General features: G+C 39.0%; 2 protein-coding genes across 3 annotated transcripts; one reads left to right on the top strand and one right to left on the bottom strand.

The window, feature by feature from the left end:
• The first annotated feature begins 5,227 nt into the window (after window positions 1–5,227).
• LOC135757748 (vesicular inhibitory amino acid transporter) lies at window positions 5,228–9,621 on the top strand. The gene is made up of 2 exons (XM_065272438.1): window positions 5,228–6,137; window positions 7,219–9,621. Exons 1-2 carry the CDS (start codon window positions 5,733–5,735, stop codon window positions 8,404–8,406), a joined length of 1,593 nt encoding a protein of 530 aa, XP_065128510.1. The 5' UTR covers window positions 5,228–5,732; the 3' UTR covers window positions 8,407–9,621.
• Window positions 8,932–18,382, bottom strand: LOC135757749 (aurora kinase C-like). 2 transcript variants are annotated; one of them, XM_065272439.1, is made up of 9 exons: window positions 18,197–18,382; window positions 18,012–18,080; window positions 17,405–17,690; window positions 17,287–17,320; window positions 14,918–15,109; window positions 14,690–14,828; window positions 14,462–14,610; window positions 13,545–13,719; window positions 8,932–11,217 (listed from the first exon to the last, which is right to left on the bottom strand). In XM_065272439.1, exons 2-9 carry the CDS (start codon window positions 18,075–18,077, stop codon window positions 11,050–11,052), a joined length of 1,209 nt encoding a protein of 402 aa, XP_065128511.1. In that variant the 5' UTR covers window positions 18,078–18,080; window positions 18,197–18,382; the 3' UTR covers window positions 8,932–11,049. The 2 variants fall into 2 exon arrangements, with proteins under 2 accessions (XP_065128511.1, XP_065128512.1); XM_065272440.1 differs by having other exon boundaries at window positions 18,213–18,382.
• Between the last annotated feature and the right edge of the window lie 847 nt (window positions 18,383–19,229).

The following is a 19,229-nucleotide window of genomic DNA, read 5'->3' as shown; positions in this document are numbered from 1 at the left end:
CTTCTCATGAAACAAAATACAGTATCAGATTACACTTTTATTTTTTAATTGATTTATGTAAACTTTGTGGAATTGATGATGATAACGAACTGCCCTGTTGACAATAACAATAAAACCATTATTAAAATTCTAATGGTTTCCATTAAAATACCAACACCATTAAAACCACACTAGTGTTTTGGGCCATATTCCATTAGAATCAATTAAATTCCCAATAAAACTTCTGTGATGGTGTATTTGTTTTTTAGCAGGGTGATAATAGCAGTAACGGTGCTGATCAGATCTAATAACACGACAATAGTGAATCTGAGAAAGTAACAAAATTAACTATGGTTTTACCACAGTTAAAAAAAATATGGTTACTGTAGTAAAACCATGGTAACCACAAAATAAACATGTTTTTAAGGTAATCAATACAGCAAAAAATATATATACATTTGCAACAAAAAAACATTGGTTAATTTTCGTAAGGGTATGTTTGTTTAAATTTGCTAAACAAATACCGTGAACAGAAGTCCATATGTTCAGATGACATCCCTAGACAAAAAGAAGTGATGTAACATTGATTTATAAAACTCTATTATTCTGTTAAACACGAGTGAAAACTGTCCCATGTGGGAACTGAGTCGTTTTCTTTATTTATTCATGAAGTGAACCGATGTGCGCAAGAGCGAAGTTCAAATATAATTCACAAAACATCTCTACTAATCTATTTATTTAATACAGTGCATCTTAAACACTATTAATGATATATAATGTATTTATTAACACATACACAAAGAGAAAGAGATAGTGTGTGTGCGGTTTGTGTGCGCGCGCGTGTGTGTCAGTGTGTATAATGGAAACAGATTTGTTGTGTTGATTGTGTGGCCTCAGGCTCTGAGTCCCAGATGACCGCGGCCACTTTACTGTGTTCACAGGCGAAGACTAAAAGCCAATTACAATGTTAATGTGTCCTGAACCACAGGGAAAAAAACTCAAAGTCTTGCGGCAAATAAGGTTGTAGGAGAGAGAAATACTAACACTTAACAACCAGACACAGGTATACATTAAATAAATAAATAAATCTAGGTCACAGCGGAAAAGAAAGGAGCAGTGGTGGCTGTTATTTGACACACAAACAGAAAGAGAGAGAGAAAGAGAGAGAGATTGACATTGAGTTGCTGTGCGGCACTAGCAGGGTTAATAAAACCCGCAGCTCTCTCGGGATCTCATAATAGCCCATTAAACAGACGCATTTGGATAAATGAAAAGGCTTTTAAGTGGTTACCACAGGACCACCTGGATTTTACTCACGAGCCTCTGTGTGCGGCCGCGCGCGTGTCTGTGTATAATGGCTTTTGGCTAAAAGAGAAGATTTTATTCGAGAGCATTTGAGTACTTGTGTGATTTTCCTGCTTTGTTTTCTGGTAAAATTCAATAAATCCAGACCATTCTCATGAAGTGTGGGTATAAATAGCACGCAGTGTGAAAAGTCGTGCAATATATACGCGCCAAATAGCATTTGTTTCTTGCTATGATAGCAGTCATTCCCGCATCTTGTAGTGTCGTTTTATGTATTGTTTTTTAGGCTATGTTTCTTAATTTTTTCTGTTTTTAAACCATTGTCGGTTGATTTTGGGGTTAGATTTGGGATTTGCTTTAGGATGTCATTTAATATAGGTTTCTACATGTTTTTGTACATTTTTAAACCATGGTCGCCTGTTGTTGGGGTTAGAATTGTGTTAGGGTGTCATTTTATGTAACACAAAGTTGTTCCAAAAACCAAGCGACAATGGTAAAAAAAAGAAAAAGGACGGGAAGAACTGGTGTATATGCACGCAAAAATGGAATTTGGTTATGCGCGACGTTTCACACTGCCCGCTATTTATACGCAATGCATTTATGAGGATGGGTTGCCAAATCAGTTGCGAGACTTAAATACTAAATTGCACAGCGTTGTCAGGTGTCTGACGTTCAGAAAGGTTCATTGTATAATTAAAGCAACATCATCAGGAAACATCAACGCGATAACAAGACACAATGATGCAATGATTTTTTTTAATCCACTCGTGGTTCATATAAAGCGGCAGATCTCTGGTCAGATATAGACTCTAATCAGTGCAATAATGTACTCGTGATTGTCATGCTAATAGTAATGGATTGTGATTGGCTAATTCCCGGAGACCCCTGGAGAGTCGCGCGTCATTTCAGCTCTGTGTTTTAATTGAAGTGTGTTATGTGTTATTTTCCGCTTCGATGAGCCGCAGAAGTGCCGTCGGATCCCGGCCATACCGTGTCTGAAACTGAAAGAAAATGACCACCAAAAGATTTGATATTCCTTCAAATGCAAGGCAGGCATTTCATCCCTTTAGACACAGAAACTCAAATAACATAAAACTACAAAAGCCTATTTCTGTAATATGTGATTAATAAAAATATTGCGTAGAAAAGTGATACAATTGGGGAGTCATCAAAAATACTCCTTACTGTATATCATTATAAAATAATTACAATCATTATATAGTTCTAGTTCATGCGCACGGAGTGCATCTGCGCAGCGTCATAGTTTTGTGTTCAGATAATAAATGATCGGTCTAAAGGAGAGAGAGAATTTATCTGCTAGACTGATTCAGCTCACAGCAGAGCACTGAAGTGTGTAATGAGAAAAAGGACAAAGCAGAAGACTGCGAGAGAGAAAGAGAGAGAGAGAGAGAGAGAGAGAGAGAGAGAGAGAGAGAGAGAGAGAGAGAGAGAGAGAGAGAGAGAGGGAGAGCTGAACAATGCGTTGAGATGGCACCTTGTGAGAGAAGATAACATGAATCCTACAGCAGAGTGACACAGACAGCAGCGTAAAACACCTGATCGAAGAGAGACTGATCCTGGACCAGTGTCTCTGGGGAGAGATGTAGTGTTATGTGCTTAGAGGACTCATGGGAGAGGGATTCTGACCTCCTATTGCCCTCTATGATTTTTCTGAAGGGTAATAAAGTGAATGAAAAGGAAAGAAGAGACCATGCGTTCAACCTCACTGAATTCCATTGATCCGAGACAAAATCAAAAACTAAAACTGGTCTTGAAGATGCGCGAATATGCAGTCACAATGAGGTAAAATTGACAAGGATATGTTATTTGGGGATTTTTACAAGAACAGGATAAAACATCAAATCTTTTAAAATTAAGTTCCATCATAATATCCAGCATGCGTGTAAGGACATGAAACATAAATATTTTAATATAAAACAATAGTTCATATTATAAAGGCTTTCAGGCTTTAAAATATGGTTATTTAACCATAAAAATATTTCTGTCGCCAAGAATTCAGTAATACATGAAGGCAGTAATATTCACTCTTTTTACTCTAAAAAATGCTGGGTTTTTGTTTTTAACCCAGGGCTGATAACTATTGGACAGAATTGCTGGGTTAAAATGAATCAAAAATTGGGTTGTTTTAACCCAACTGCTAGGCTATTGTTAATCCAGCATGTTCAAATAACCCAGCAGTTGGGTTAAAACAATCCACTATTTGGGTCATTTTAACCGAACAATGTGTTCTGTCCAATAGTTACCCAGCCCTGGGTTAAAAACAACCCAGCAGTATTCTTATTTCTTCATCTGTATTTGATTTTGCCCTCGCTTCTTATTTGATATATGATGTAGGAAAGTCAGTCTGCGTCTCGTGATTGTGTTTTTACAGCAGCTGATATCACGCGAGGTCTGTGCGCGACTGATAACGCGCGTGCGATTAACCCGTTGCGCTCCCACCGCGGCCGTCGACAGCCTGAGGCAGGAAAAAATAAATCTCCGGGGAAAGACAATCACAGATGTACACGATTAGATATGACGACCACAGCAAAACACAAACTATAGAAAAAAATCTATAACATAACGCATAATATATGAAAACAAAAATATGACATCATTGAATGTTTTAAATGCTTTTCATCAAAGCATTATCATTTTTATATTACTGTAAAATATATGCCGTCACATAAACTAAATCTATAAAATATAAAATCTTTCTGTTATAATCTTTTATCATTTAAAAAGATCAGTATAGGGCGCGTTCACGTGAGCCCGCTGTCCATTCTCGTGGTGCTGAAATAAAGTTTCACAGACGCACTATTTACCCCGAGACAAATAACACCTTTAAAAATTAACAATATAACAGTATAGCAACTTTCACAGAAATTAAATATTGTAGTCTTTTTTTGTGAGAGATTTTTTACTATTTATTGTGTTAGATTTATACAATATCCACGGCATCCAAATTGTTTGTAAATTTGATTGCAACACCGATTGAACAATATTTAATACAAACAAAAAATCACCAAATTTTTATAAAGTTAAAACGAGCGCATTTCTATTGTCTGGATGAAAACAGATATTTAGGCTGTAAAATTAAATGTATGCGTGTAATCTGCGTTCATATTTAGAATAGTTTAAATAACAGAGAAAATTTATTAGACCCAAATGTACACGATTGGAATGATCTCTCAGGTCTGTAATAACTGTAAGATGCGTCCACTTCAGTGTCTGCAGGAATCCACAGAGAAGCTCGTGCACAAAAACGCATTCATAAAGCGCACCGGTATGTAAGAGCCGAATGACAAATGTAAATGAGTGAGAAGAGAACAAATCTATTGCTTTCTAACTCCTCAAAAACATCATCATTTATATTTAATTTAATGCAGGTTAACTAAAACACAGTAAGTATTTCTGCTTTATCCATCATAAATATATTGGTTCTTTTTCACAAACACACGAGATCATTTAGCACCTAAATCCTGTCTATTAAAACCCTGCTTTTGTGACGTATTTCATTGATTGTTCAATCCAGTGGTGAATGAAAGAAGGCTTTAAATCCAATAAAGCGCATATTCCAAAAACAACCCTACGCGTCGCTGAGGTTGCCACGTCTCCTCTTGTTATTTTCAAAAATAAATTCATTGTCCTATAAACCTTCAGCTGAAGTGATAAAAACCTGGCAAGCTGCAAAAGAAAAAGTCAAGAATTGTTCAAGACAACTTTTAGTGTGTCCATGTAAGCCCTGGTCCGATGTGTGGAGATGCTTTATATATACGTAAAGTTATGCAACACTCGGAGACCCCGGACGCCATTGGGTGCTCAAACCAACTATATTGGGCATAATGAGAGTGAAGAGGAGGATGGGGCATCGCAAGCACCTCCCCTAGAAATGCAGCAAATCTTTGCCCCGTTTTTTTTTGTCGGTGAGGAGTAGCGCGCATTGGGAGCCGGAGACGCGCGTTGCGCGCGAGACTCTTGGCATTGGCAGGCTGACGGTGACACGTGCCTCTCTCAGCCCGAGCTCCAGTGTACCGCATTGGCATCAGCGACGGCCACTGAAACACAGGAGTGGAAGCTGTGCCACGGATACTGAAATAAAATCAAAACGAAAGGCGAACATTCACCTTTACGCACCGGACATTAAATCTGCTCTCGCCTAGGACGCGCATTGTCTCCGTGTTCAGATAGAAAAAAAGAAGAAGCGAGTGAACAGGATGCGGGCACGAGGTATTATCCACGCATGAAAGTGACATGATCCACGGAAACTGCAAAAACAGCAGGCGTGATTGCAGTCTAAACTGGAGATAACGCGTCACCACGAGAGTCGTTTTCCTCTCGCTCCGTTGATGCGCAGACAAAGAACTCGGTCGCACACTTAAACTAGTTTTATCTAAACGCACATTTTCCGTCGTTTTTGAATTGGTCCCATTGAGATTAAACAAATCATGGCCACATTAATTAGAAGCAAGATCTCAAACAAGCTGTCCAACGCGGCCACCACGGTCACCAATAAGTCACAGGCGAAGGTGAGTGGGATGTTCGCCAGAATGGGCTTTCAGGCCGCCACTGATGATGAGGCTTTGGGATTCGCCGCTTGTGATGATCTGGACTATGACCACAGGCAGGGGCTTCAGATGGACATACTTAAAAACGATGAAATGGGAGGAGAGGGCGGTGGGGAAACGGGGGGAGATGGAACGTTTGAAGGGGACAGCCATTACCAGAGGGATGGAACGGGTCCACCGCCCTCAGGGTCCAAAGACGGGGGATTCTGCTCGGAATTTGGCGGTCCGGACAAGCCAAGAATCACTGCTTGGGAAGCTGGATGGAACGTGACCAATGCGATCCAGGTAAAAATGCATTAGGCGCATTGGGACAGGGTGTCCAACTGTGAACACGAATTGCGTTGAGACGTTCAGGGCCATGTTTTAATATTAAGGTCTAAAATATATAAATGGTATAGATTATAGAATGCCTAATGTTATAAATTGTGCAGGTCGAAAATCTTTGCAAATCTTGAGCCAGTAACGAGGAGAAACGTTTTCATTTGTCGTGATGTTGTGTTCTATTCGACGTTTCTAATAAAGCAATTTAAGGTATTTCTTACTGTTTTAGACCCCGACATGAAGGGGACATCATGCTCTCCAATTTACGCATGTCCAAAAAACGACCAAAAACGAACATCACGATTTTCTGAGTGTAAAAACTAGGGAAAAGATTATATAAAAATTTGAGATTTGGAGAAAAGTTTTTCTTTAGTAAAGAGTTTGCTACAGGATTTCACATTTTTATATAATTTTTCCCTAGTTCTTACACTCAGAAAATCGTGAGGTTTGTTTGATCGGTTTTTTGGACATGCGTAAATTGGAGAGCATGATTTCCCCTTTATGTCAATAAAGCAATAAATACCTTAAATTGCTTTAAGTAGAAACGTCGAATAAAACAAAATATTGCGTTTTTTCTTAGGTTTTCGATAGTGGCCAAATTTGCGATGAGCCAATAAAACCCTTCAGGTTTAATCATGCGCAGTTAAGGCTCTTTACATTAAAAGTGACAGTCGTGACGTGACTCCCTGCCTATTCGATTCCTGCTGATGACGACACGATGAGGAGAGCGTGACTTTGCTCAGAGCAAATGTCAGTTGAATTTCTACACAAACCCACAAAATCCCTGCATAAGTTCAACTTCACGCATTTAAGATCTCAATAATTAATTAAATGACAAACAAATAGCAAGGTTAATTATGTGTGGGGTGCTTACAGATAGTGCCGACACCGAACTACTCTGTTTGAAATAAGAAAAATTGAAATAAACCATTATGTCCCCAGATAGTTGTGCAATATGAAAGTATAAGGAATAGAATATAAATAAGCAAATGAATGAAATGTTTGGGCACGCGTTAACAGCGCACTCGTGTTTCTCTCCCCCCAGGGCATGTTTGTGCTCGGGTTACCGTACGCCATTCTCCACGGCGGATACCTCGGACTCTTCCTCATTATATTCGCCGCAGTCGTGTGCTGCTACACTGGGAAGATCCTCATCGCGTGCCTGTACGAAGAGAACGAAGACGGTCAGCTGGTGCGCGTGAGGGACTCGTACGTGGACATCGCCAACGCCTGCTGCGCGCCGCGCTTCCCCGCGCTGGGAGGCCACATCGTCAACGTGGCCCAAATCATCGAGCTCGTGATGACCTGCATCTTGTACGTGGTGGTGAGCGGGAATCTGATGTACAACAGCTTCCCTACACTTCCGGTGTCGCAGAGGTCATGGGCCATCATCGCCACCGCCGCCCTGCTGCCGTGCGCCTTCCTCAAGAACCTCAAGGCCGTGTCCAAGTTCAGCTTGCTCTGCACGCTCGCGCACTTCGTCATCAACATCCTCGTGATAGCCTACTGTCTGTCCCGCGCGCGAGACTGGGCTTGGGACAAGGTGAAGTTTTACATCGACGTCAAGAAGTTCCCCATCTCCATCGGCATCATCGTGTTCAGCTACACGTCGCAGATCTTCCTGCCCTCTCTGGAGGGCAACATGCAGAAACCCAGCGAGTTCCACTGCATGATGAACTGGACGCACATCGCCGCGTGCATCCTCAAAGGCCTCTTCGCGCTGGTGGCCTACCTGACGTGGGCCGACGAGACCAAAGAGGTCATCACCGACAACCTGCCGTCGAGCATCAGGGCCGTGGTGAACCTCTTCCTCGTTTCCAAGGCGCTGCTGTCGTACCCGCTGCCGTTTTTCGCCGCGGTCGAGGTGCTGGAAAAGACTTTCTTCCAAGACGGAGGTCGGGCGTTTTTCCCGGATTGCTACGGCGGCGACGGGCGCCTGAAGTCCTGGGGTCTCAGTCTGCGCTGCGCCCTCGTCGTCTTCACGATGCTCATGGCGATTTACGTGCCGCACTTCGCGCTTCTCATGGGTCTGACGGGCAGCCTGACGGGCGCGGGCCTTTGCTTTCTGCTGCCCAGTCTCTTTCATCTCAAGCTCTTGTGGAGGAAGCTCTTGTGGCATCAGGTCTTCTTCGACGTCTCCATATTCGTCATCGGCGGTATATGCAGTATCTCCGGCTTCATTCACTCCGTCGAAGGTCTCATCGAAGCCTACAAATACAACTTGCCCGATTAGTCTGCTCATCGTTTGGTGATCTAAGTGTTAAAACGCATCCCGCATATCAATAACCAGACCGGACGAGTTGCCCTGCCCCGATTCAAATACATCAGACCTTTAACCTCGGTTCGCACGAAAGTGTCTGCCAATCTGACTTTAATCAAGAAACGAATTCATACGAATCTTTACGCATCCACACGATGCCTTGGTCGACAGAAATAGGCTAGATAGCAGAAGAAAACACTTTATTTTTTCGTTTCGTTTTTTAAGAAAGATGCTCATTTTTTTTTTTAAAGAAAATATTTGGTTTAGAAAAAGAAAGAAATATTTTACATTCAACAAACGCAAAGCAATGATGTGGAGTGAAAATCTCCTGTTGTGATCATGATCATCTGCAATAGTACAAAATAATTATTTACAACATCACGGCAATAAAATTACACACGAGAATTCAGATACCTCGTGCAGAACAAATTTATAGATATTAATCAATGATATTATTTGATTTGTTTTGCATTAACCAAAATTAAACGATAAGGGAAACGTAGATTTTAAAGGCAGTCGGTGAGCAGATATTAAACTATGCATTCTGATCGTATGATGTCCATGCAGCACTAAACAGATTCACACACACACACAATAAATAAATATAAATATATGATCTGCTGCATTCCCGTTAATCTCTGCGAATTTAACACACAAAGAAAATCAGATTTTAAAATAAACGAAAATAAGAGACAAAGAAAAAGGACGAGTCGTCTCTGTCATCAAAAAGAAATTGTTTCTGATAATGAACCACTTTAAAATCAATTCACTAAATTAAAACTGTGACCATTTCGTTATTATCGTCATTTTTTTTTTTTTTACTTTTTTTTTTTAAAGAAAACCCGGCTTCATGTACCTGCGTGAGATTTATTTACAGTGCGAGTCTTTTGATGGAAATCTGATTCATTATTTCAAATCGAGGGACTTGCATAAGACATTTTTCATTTTGTGCAATCCAATGGGTGCTGTGGAAATGTTATAAAACGTGTGTGTTGTGTTATTGTGGTTTAAAAGATGGAATGTATATCACAAAATCGTTATCATATATCGTGAAAATGAATATATTGAAGAATAAAGAAACGCGTGAAATTATATTGTACAATTGTGTTTTGGTTTTATGCGATATACAAATCCACTGAACACGTGCGTTTTCCTCTCTAAAACACAATAAATCTGCAAAACCGTGGAGCTCTCGCATTCATTGTAAAGTCATCACATTTCATTCAAACACCACATAAAACATTTCAATTACAGGCCACATGGGTTTGTGTTTTCTGGGTTTCATTTTGTATATTTTCAAATACCCAGAGTATGTGTCATTCAATTATCTGAATTATTGTATTTGTCAAGCTGCAAATAAAAGGGATCATTTTAACTTATATAAATGCAAATATTGCGCAAATTTGTAGTTGGAACAAAAGGTAAAGTTCAACTGCTTCAATGTTAAACATAATAAAAAATAGACATTAATCACTGACTAACGAATTACATCTCAGTCCTGACCATTAATATTATTTTAAGTAACTAAAGGACACGATGTATGCTACAGATGATTTTAATGTCAGATGGCGCAACAGCGCGTGGCCAGATGTTTGTCTCCCGCAGGTTAAACCTGTGAACTAACATCTGCATTTAAAATGAAAAAATATTATAGTGTGCATATACGAATAAATTAATGAGAAATATTTTAAAAAAAAAATAGTTGAACATTTAACATGAACAGAAATGCTTTTTAACAGAAAGTAATAATTTATATTTGAAGGATGTATTCATTTTTTACGCATTGTTTTCCTATTTAACGCAGCGATATTTTGTGTTCAAATAAAAGGCAACACAAGATGTGTTGTTCCAATAACACCGATGTGTCTAGTTAGAGACAACACATTCAATGCATTTTCCTTAACTCCACACAAAATGTGTTTTAACAAAAGCTTTAAGAGTGTATGAACTAAATTTCACCAGGGAATAAGTCAAAACATTCATCGACTAAGATTTCCATATTAAATCCACAGGAGACTCGAGAACATCACTGTGCTGAATTCTGGGAGTTTGAGTTCAAAGGAGAAGCCATTTTCTCAATCTTAAAATCACACGTGACAGACAACTGCGCCACCTTGTGTTGAGATCAGACAATGATCAACACAAAGTGAAAGTCACAGTGATCTTAATGTACAATTTGTTTTGATGGAGGTTTGTTTATGATAGTTTAAATTATTACATTGAAGCAGAAGGACAGGAGACAACAAACAGTAATAAACAAAAGACCTTGAAAAACATTCAACAAACTACTAAACATGAAATACTTTGAGAAACTAGCAAAGAATAATTTAAGTATTATCTAAAGTAATTTAAATTTCACAGCAACACAGTAAAAGTTCACAAAATACACTAAAAGACTTCAAAGAGAAAATAAAATTTATTGTTTCAAGTAATTTTTAAAACTTTACACTGAGTGTCTTAAACAATTAAATATTTAGAAATGACACGGAAATTGCAGCACATGAACACAAACACAAAGAGGAGAACAGGAGAGAGAGAAAGAGAAATGTTGCCATCAGTCCTTTTTGTTCAAATAGTTTCTCATGATGGAGGAGTTAAACCGCAGTGTTTTTCCACTCATTTGTTTGTCGAGCGGGTCGTTGGTTTTTTGACCGAGTTCTCCACAACCCATGGATGAATCAGAACCTCTTGAATGGGAAGTCTGTGCATTGGGTTGTGTTTTAGTAAGCTGTTGATCAGATCTCTGCTGCCCTCGCTGACATGAGCTGGATAGGAGAATTCAACCTACAGAGAGAACACAGGGGTCAAATATTAACTCATGAAGAACTCAGACAGATTAATTAGTAGGAAAACATGTTATAGACACTTAAGAGATTACTGCATAAGTGACTCTAATAGACACTCATTACATTTCTACATCAATGTTCACAGACCAGGAGTTACCAACCCAGTTACTGGAGATCTACACCTTTTAGGCCTACTCCACACAGACACGGGATTATAAAAAAAAAAAATCCCCTTCACGCATGCGCTGTTTAAAAGAAATCTACGCCTACATAAACACACAAGAACCCGCAAAAACACGCGTGTCAAGAGCATGCCACACCAGCGGGTGGTGATAACCCTAATCGTAAACCCTTGTGATGTGATGTGATTCTACGTTTCCGTGTGAACAAACAAAGTAAAAAAGTCACGGTTATAAAAATACATGTGTCCGTGTGGACAAGGCCTTAGATCAAACCCTGCTTCAGCACACCTGCCTCCAATATTTAGGTAGCCATAGAGACAGAGCGCCGCGCGTCATAACCTGAAAACCACGCCCACCGGGGGGAAAACAATCCAACCGGCTCCATTGACTTTGTATTGCGAGAAGCCGCCTCCTTGTCATTTCTGGCTTGTAACAAAAAACAGAATAATGCCTAAAAGCTGCTGTGTGACAATATCTACAGCTAACAAGCCAAAGAACCCAGAAATAAGTTTTTATAAGCTGTCGAGCCGTAAAACCCTGTCTTTAAGGAGAATAAAGTGGATCGCCGACTACGTTTTCCCCTATTGGACGCAGTTCTACTAATAGAAGTACTATGAAAAGTTGCCTGTATCCATTTCTGTGTCTTTAAACGCTCGTTTTTTGGGGTCGACAGCTTATAAAAACTTATTTACAGATTAAACTTAAAAACAGATTAATACCTAAAAGCTGCTGTGTGACAAGGTGTACATCTAACAACCCCAAAAAAACTAATACGTTTTTATAAGCTTTCAACTCCAAAAAAACGAGCGTTTAAAGACACAGAAATGGAAACAGGCAACTTTTCATAGTACTCCTATTAGTAAAACTGCGTCCAATAGGGGAAAACGTAGTCGGCGATCCACTTTATTCTCCTTAAAAGCTGGGTTTTACGGCTCGACAGCTTATAAAAACTTATTTCTGGGTTCTTTGGCTTGTTAGCTGTACATATTGTCACACAGCAGCTTTTAGGCATTATTCAGTTTTTTGTTACAAGCCAGAAATGACAAGGAGGCGGCTTCTCGCAATACAAAGTCAATGGAGACGGTTGGATTGTTTTCCCCCCCGGTGGGCGTGGTTTTCAAATTTGCATATCGGCGCTCTGTCTCTATGAAAAGCTTGATTAGCAGGTTCAGGTGTGTTTGAGGTGAACTCTGCAGGAACAGGGTTAGTGACCAGTGCTTCACAATCCTGTCCCTCGAGCACCCCTTCATTATTTAACCCACCTAATTTAACTCATCTGCTTGTTAGGGAGACACGTTTCCATTTTGGGAGGCTGAATAAATTGAATCAGGCGTTTTAAATAAGGCATCTGAAACTTTTTAGGAGGGGGTGCTTGAGGACCAGGATTGGGAAGCACTGACCTAGACAACCATGATGATGACTAAAGCAAAGCATGTGATATTGAACAAACCTCAACCCCTCACAGGATGAAGCTTTACTTTCTTCTTGTGTCTTCATGCATCCTAATTGACACTTTTTGGTGAATATAAACACCGACCAACCGCTCAATACAGCAGCACATTATTGTGTCCCATCATGCCCTTTAACAAAGTCTTAATTTTGTTGTTGTGGTGTACTTGAATACGTTTTATGACGACTGTATGCATGTCACACATTTTACATTACAGCAGATCTGCGTCAAACCCACAAACTCTGTGAAGCGCTTCTCTCTGAAACGCTCTGATTGGTTAAGCTGGGATGCTGTGTTGTGATTGGTCATTTTTGTAATGTGTATTGTATAGAATGGCTATCACAGCAGATGAAGTCTTTGAGGGGATTATTAGGGTACAACACAGAGTTATCTCTCATCATACAGCAGACGAAGACTTATGAAAGAGAAAACCTACAGCAGCTCAAGCAAACCTCTTCTGCTCTGGACAGAGATTTAAAAGTGAAATGTGAGGTCACAATATACAAGCAAGAATTCCACTGATCTTTTGATTTTCACGTCATTTTAAAGCTCAAAAAGCAAACATTCAACACAAACTCAAGCTAAGAAAGTTTGAATAAAATAACAAGAGTCATTTAAACATCAGGCTGGAGACAAAGAGCAGAAATCATCTCATAAATGAGAAACATTAATCCGCGCTGGATCTTCACTTACCCTGGATATCTTGCGGTACGTCTCTTCATGACTCTTAGTTTCAAAAGGTGGACGACCAACCAGAAATTCATAGCAAAGAACCCCAAGACTCCACAGATCGACCTTCTCATCGTGAGTTTTACCTTCAATCATCTCTGGAGGAAGATAATCCAGCGTCCCACAGAGCGTCGATCTCCTGCAGGACAAAAACACAAATACAATTACATGTAAGATTTACAATAAACTCCAAATAAACACATGAACAAACTCATCTACATGGGATCTTTACATTTAGACAAGAAAAAAAATAAATGGCTGTGAAATTTAAATATTTGCTTGACACAAGTTGTGTAGTTGTTAATCTGTTATTAGATATAATGTGCTGTTCTGATCAGATTTTCTATTTGATTCGACCGAATAAGAAGTTTAAAGGGGTCATAACATGAAAATCTGTATTTTTCCATGTTTAAGTGCTATAATTGGGTCTCCAGTGCTTCCATCAACCTAGAAAATGTAATCAAGATCAACCCAGTAACTAAGTTTTAGTAACCCATTCTCTGTAAGCATGAGAAAAAAAAGCTCATTAAAATTTGGCTCCCCTTGTGATGTCAGAAGGGAATATTATAATAATACAGAGAACTATCATTGTGATCAGGGGTTCGCATTTCTTCAGCTCATTTACATTTTAAAGGGACACAACCTTACGTTACATCTTTAAAAAAAAAAAACTCATATCACCCATTTAAAGTAATCTCATCATAAGATCATTGATTAGAGAGTTTGAAGAAGTCTGTTCAACGTGTTAAGATGTTAATGGTGTACAGTATGTGAAATGATACTGAACAAGTTTAATCATTGCCAAAACTAAATCAAGAGAAGCTTATGGTCGGTCATATTCATGCAGTTCTTGTTTGTAAGATGAGGAAGATGAAGGTCACCTTGAAGAGGGCGTGTGGACAGACCAACCAAAATCTGCAATCTTCAGCTCTCCATTGGATCCCAACAGCAAGTTTTCAGGTTTAATATCTCGGTGAATGACGTTCTTTGAATGACAGTAGTTCAGCGCGTCGGCCAGCTCCATTATATACTGCCAACAGATAATATAAAGACATTAAAGAACGACTGCCAGCTGTTGTGTAGAGCACATACGCATGCATGTTTCTTACCGTGGCACTGCGCTGGTCATCAAAGGTCCCGCAGCGCTGGAGCTCACCGTATAACTCTCCTTTAGGAGCAAACTCCAGGATGAGATAGACACGAGCAGTGTCGTGAAAGTAACCATAGAGACGGAGGATGTTGGGATGTCTGAGGAGGAAGAGAAGGAAAATGAGTCCTGTATGACTCAGATCTCAAGAGAAATACACAAGACTTCAGTGTGTGATTGAGATTCATACCGGAGATGAGACTGAATCTCCACTTCTCTCCTCAGCTGATGTTCAACACCGGCTTTCTCCAGCTGCTTCTTAAATAAAACCTTCAGGGCCAGAATAAACTTGGTCTGACGTTCTCTGGCCAGATACACGCTCCCAAATTTACCTTTCCCAAGAGCTCGTCCAATGTCAAAGTTCTCTAAAGTCCAGGCTTTCCTAAACAGACAAAGAATCACAGTTTTTACAATTAAATTCAGGCATTGCACACAAAACAAACATACAAACTTAAACAAAACAGTAACTGGTGCTCCCATGTGCAGGACAACAGGGTTTACTTTAATAGGTTTAAAATGTCATGTAAAATATGACAAACTATACCATTGCAAAGGTCTAATAGTGCAGAATAAATATTTCAACAGTGTTTTATAAAATCAATCACGTAGAGAGAAATCAACTCATTTATGAAAACATTTATCTCCTGTTAATGTCACTTTACCCCAGCGGGACGCCTACGTTTACTTCAGTGTTGACTTCTCCAATCATGACAAACTATATAATGTTAGAAAACTCTGAGTGTGTAGTTTTCCATTAGGACTCTTCACACTTGAAATAGTTAACCATGGGTTAGTCTAAACCCCAGCTTAACAAAATCCTGGGTAGCTTACTTCACATTGTTCAAACTACATCAGGGGTTAAGAGTAGTGGTCAACCAATATGGTTTTATGGGCGATGCCGATAAGAAAGCAATGTGTCCAATATTTAAATTCTCTCATTATATAAATACATAGAAACAATTAGCAAAACTAAAACATTATACAAATGTATGCAATATATTCTTTTTCTTTTCCTTTAAACGCCATACCAGCTTTTAATGCTATATTCACGGTGAGAGTAAAGTGTGATTATATGAAAACTAAAAGATGTGTTTAAAAATCAATTCCTCTAAAATTCTAAAGAACTATAATGCAATATTCTCTTAATTTAAAAAACTTGGTAGGAGGTTAAATAACTAATGCTGTAGATTAATAATTACTTAACATGTATAATTAATGAAAAAACAGCAATAAATAAACTGCATTACCCAGTTAAAGGTTGTTTCACTTTCTTAATGTAACAAAGTTAAATGGCAAAAATATATTAGACTAGGGATGCACCGATACGGATACTGGTATCGGCCTCGATACCACATTTTCTAAAGTACTCGTTAAAAGTCCCCCGATACCTGGAATCGATACCACGGTCTGAGAAATGTCTATGTTTGAGCGGCGTGTAAGGGGTTAATGCCTCGTGTTGTCCAAAGAGGCAGAGTTTACAACAAACTGGAAAACTAGTCCTTTGTTTTTTTTTTGTTAAATTATATGACTAAAGCTGTTACCTGTACATTTAAATCGGTATCGGCAAGTACTGAAATGCAAGTACTCGTATTCCAAAAAAGTGGTATCGGTGCATCCCTATATTAGACCAAAAAAGATGTTTGTTCTTCTGTTTTGTCTTTGTAAAAACATAACCAGCTGATCATGTGCCACTGCATGGGCTTGAGTATATTGATCAAAGCAATGTGCTAAAGCAGGGGTGGGGAACCCTGGTCCTGGAGGGCCACTGTCCTGCAGAGTTTAGTTCCAACCCCAATTAAATCTAATTCAAGTCTTTAGGATTACTTGGAAATGAAATTCAGGTGTGTTTGATTAGGGGTGGAACTAAACTCTGCAGGACAGTGGCCCTCCAGGACCCAGGGTTCCCCACTCCTGCGCTAAAGTAACCCAACCGGATAATCTATGGGTCTAACAGACTAAATCAACAATATATATTAAAAAGCGGCCTCTGCAAATTTATAGGTTGACTACTTGTTAAGAGATAACCCTGGGTATTCATAATCTGATGGTTCACTTTCATACGGTGCATTCTTAAACACTGGGTTAACGCTTTAATTTGCATGTGTGTGTTGTCAACAGTCATGACTGGAAAAAAAGTGATGTCAAACTGACTGAATTAAAATCTAATAACTAAACAACTGTTATCGCCCTTACACATCGGTAACAAAACAGATGAGAGATTTATGTAACCGCCTCAAAGTCTCCTGGGAAGTAATTTTTTACTCCAGTTCAGGTGTTTTCAGTACACAGATGGTGATATGGGGTACAATCTCTTCAGTTTCTGATTGGCTGTCCATTGCTAAGCATCGAGTGACAACATTATAACCTCACTTTGTTTCACACTGCACACGAAAGCAAAGTCACTCCTTATTTTGAGCAGGGTTCATTTTAGGGATAACCCGGCTTCTAAATTACAAGCGGGAAACAATCCTTAACCCGGGGTTAAAAGCAGGGTTTAGAACGAAGATAACCCAGGGTTAAGAGCAGCGTGAAAAACCCATTTGTGTGTCCCAAACTTACTTTGCACTACTTGATGATCCACTGGCAGGGGTTTCTGAAAGAGAATAGTCATTGAGATGTTTAACACTTGATGTTCTGACTGAAAGAAAACATTTAAGAAATGAAGTTTGGTTCTTACGCTGTGGTTCGCTGGCATCAGTCACTGGAACACCGCTATGGTTGTTTGGGTTCTGTACAGGTTTGTGTTGTGTCGGTGTTCTCATCTGTTCAGGGTTAACATTTTGATTTCCAGGGCATTGAGTTTTCACAGGAACCGAGGGTCCAGCAGCAGGTTTCTGTTGACTGCCGGGCCGCTGAACCCGCTGAGGGCCCCATGTTGCACCCAGAGCACGCGCGTGAGGAGCGGACACGAGCTTCTGGTTGCGCTGAGTCACGGGAACTCTTTGAGCTCCACCGACACAAACCTGCACAACATAAAGTCTCTTAAAAATACTTTTACGGTTCTTCTCTCAATAAAATAAGTGCCAAGATTTGACTTTATATATACATATGTCAACTGTAAATATACACAAGTGAATGTGTTAAAGAATCATTTACATAAAGACTGCTTAATTTATCGAACAGACAAAGAGTCTCACAAACGAGGTTCGTCATGAGTATTTTAATCACAATAGACGATACAATCCCAGGATTACAAAAGTAAGATTAAAACACAACTATAAGTTTGCTTATGATTGTGTATCATCAAATCAAATAAGATGATCAAACATGTAATTGTCAAATACCTTTTCATTTTCAGCTCGCGGAATCTTCAAATCTTTGCTTGCTTTGGTTCTTGCAGCAGAGTCCATATCCTGTATTTGAACAACGACAATTCGTCAAACACAACGAAAAATAAAACAAACTACAAATCAGTTTAATCATTTCAACGAGTGCAAAAAAAGAATCATGGCGGAGAATTTTAACACACCAGCAGCGGCCGATACCTCGAGTGAGCAGTTTCCTCAAAACACACGATAAACACGATAACTACCACCTCGCCTTGTTATTAATCTGTCTCTATAAACTACACGAAGGGTTTTTGGTCTGCACATACACGAAACATAAACTCGTATCTGTTTAAAAATACGACAACGATGCACCTCCCGTTAGCGTCCGTGAGTTTAGCCTGTTTAATTTCAAATATCCCACTTTTAAATACCTTTAAATCTTAACTGATATTTGATTGGTCGGATGCAACTGTTAACTGGAATACTATTGGCTAGTGGTGAATCTGTCTTGTGACGTTTCAGCACGCAAGTGAAGCCGGGAAAATGTTACACTGCAGAGGTAAGCAGCAGAGGGCGCTAATGATAATAAACGAACATGTCAGATGTTAACATTTATATAATGGAAACTAATTTAGTTCAGATCTTATTATTCAACACGAGATACTTAAGAGAAATACGCGTATTCAATCTCTATTAAAAAATAATGAAAACCATTATTTAAAGTTACAAACGACTGTGATTGTTTCATAATGATCAGCGCTGAGAAAAGTAACGAGCATCACGTGACAGTACAGCGCTATTTCAGACCTTTTTTTTCTATTTCAGACCTGGGCGGATGCACTTAAAGGGATAGTTCACCAAAAAATTAAAATTCTGTCGTCATTTTCTCATTCTCATGTTGTTTTAAACCTGTATGAATTTATTTGTTTCTGTTGAACACAAAAGAAGATATTTTGATAAATGATGGTAAGCACACAGCTGATTTTTTTCCTACTATGGAAGTCAATTCTGGCAAACCCAATGGAATTCAAAGGTTACAATAAGCTGTATTGTTTACATTTCCAAAAGGTTTAAATTCTATTAAGTTTGAAGTAACTTAAAATTATTTTTTAATTATATATAATAAGTCTCAGTGAGCAAGTGTAATACAATGTTCAAAAACCACAATAATACAATTAAAAGTTCTTAAAAGACAAAACAGACATGTAGTATGATGTTAGTTTATTTTAAAAC

Source organism: Paramisgurnus dabryanus, chromosome 7 (genome assembly GCF_030506205.2).
Source record: "Paramisgurnus dabryanus chromosome 7, PD_genome_1.1, whole genome shotgun sequence".
Taxonomy (NCBI): Eukaryota; Metazoa; Chordata; class Actinopteri; order Cypriniformes; family Cobitidae; genus Paramisgurnus; species Paramisgurnus dabryanus.
Note: the sequence above shows the minus strand (reverse complement) of the source record. Positions and strands in the feature narration are given on the sequence as shown.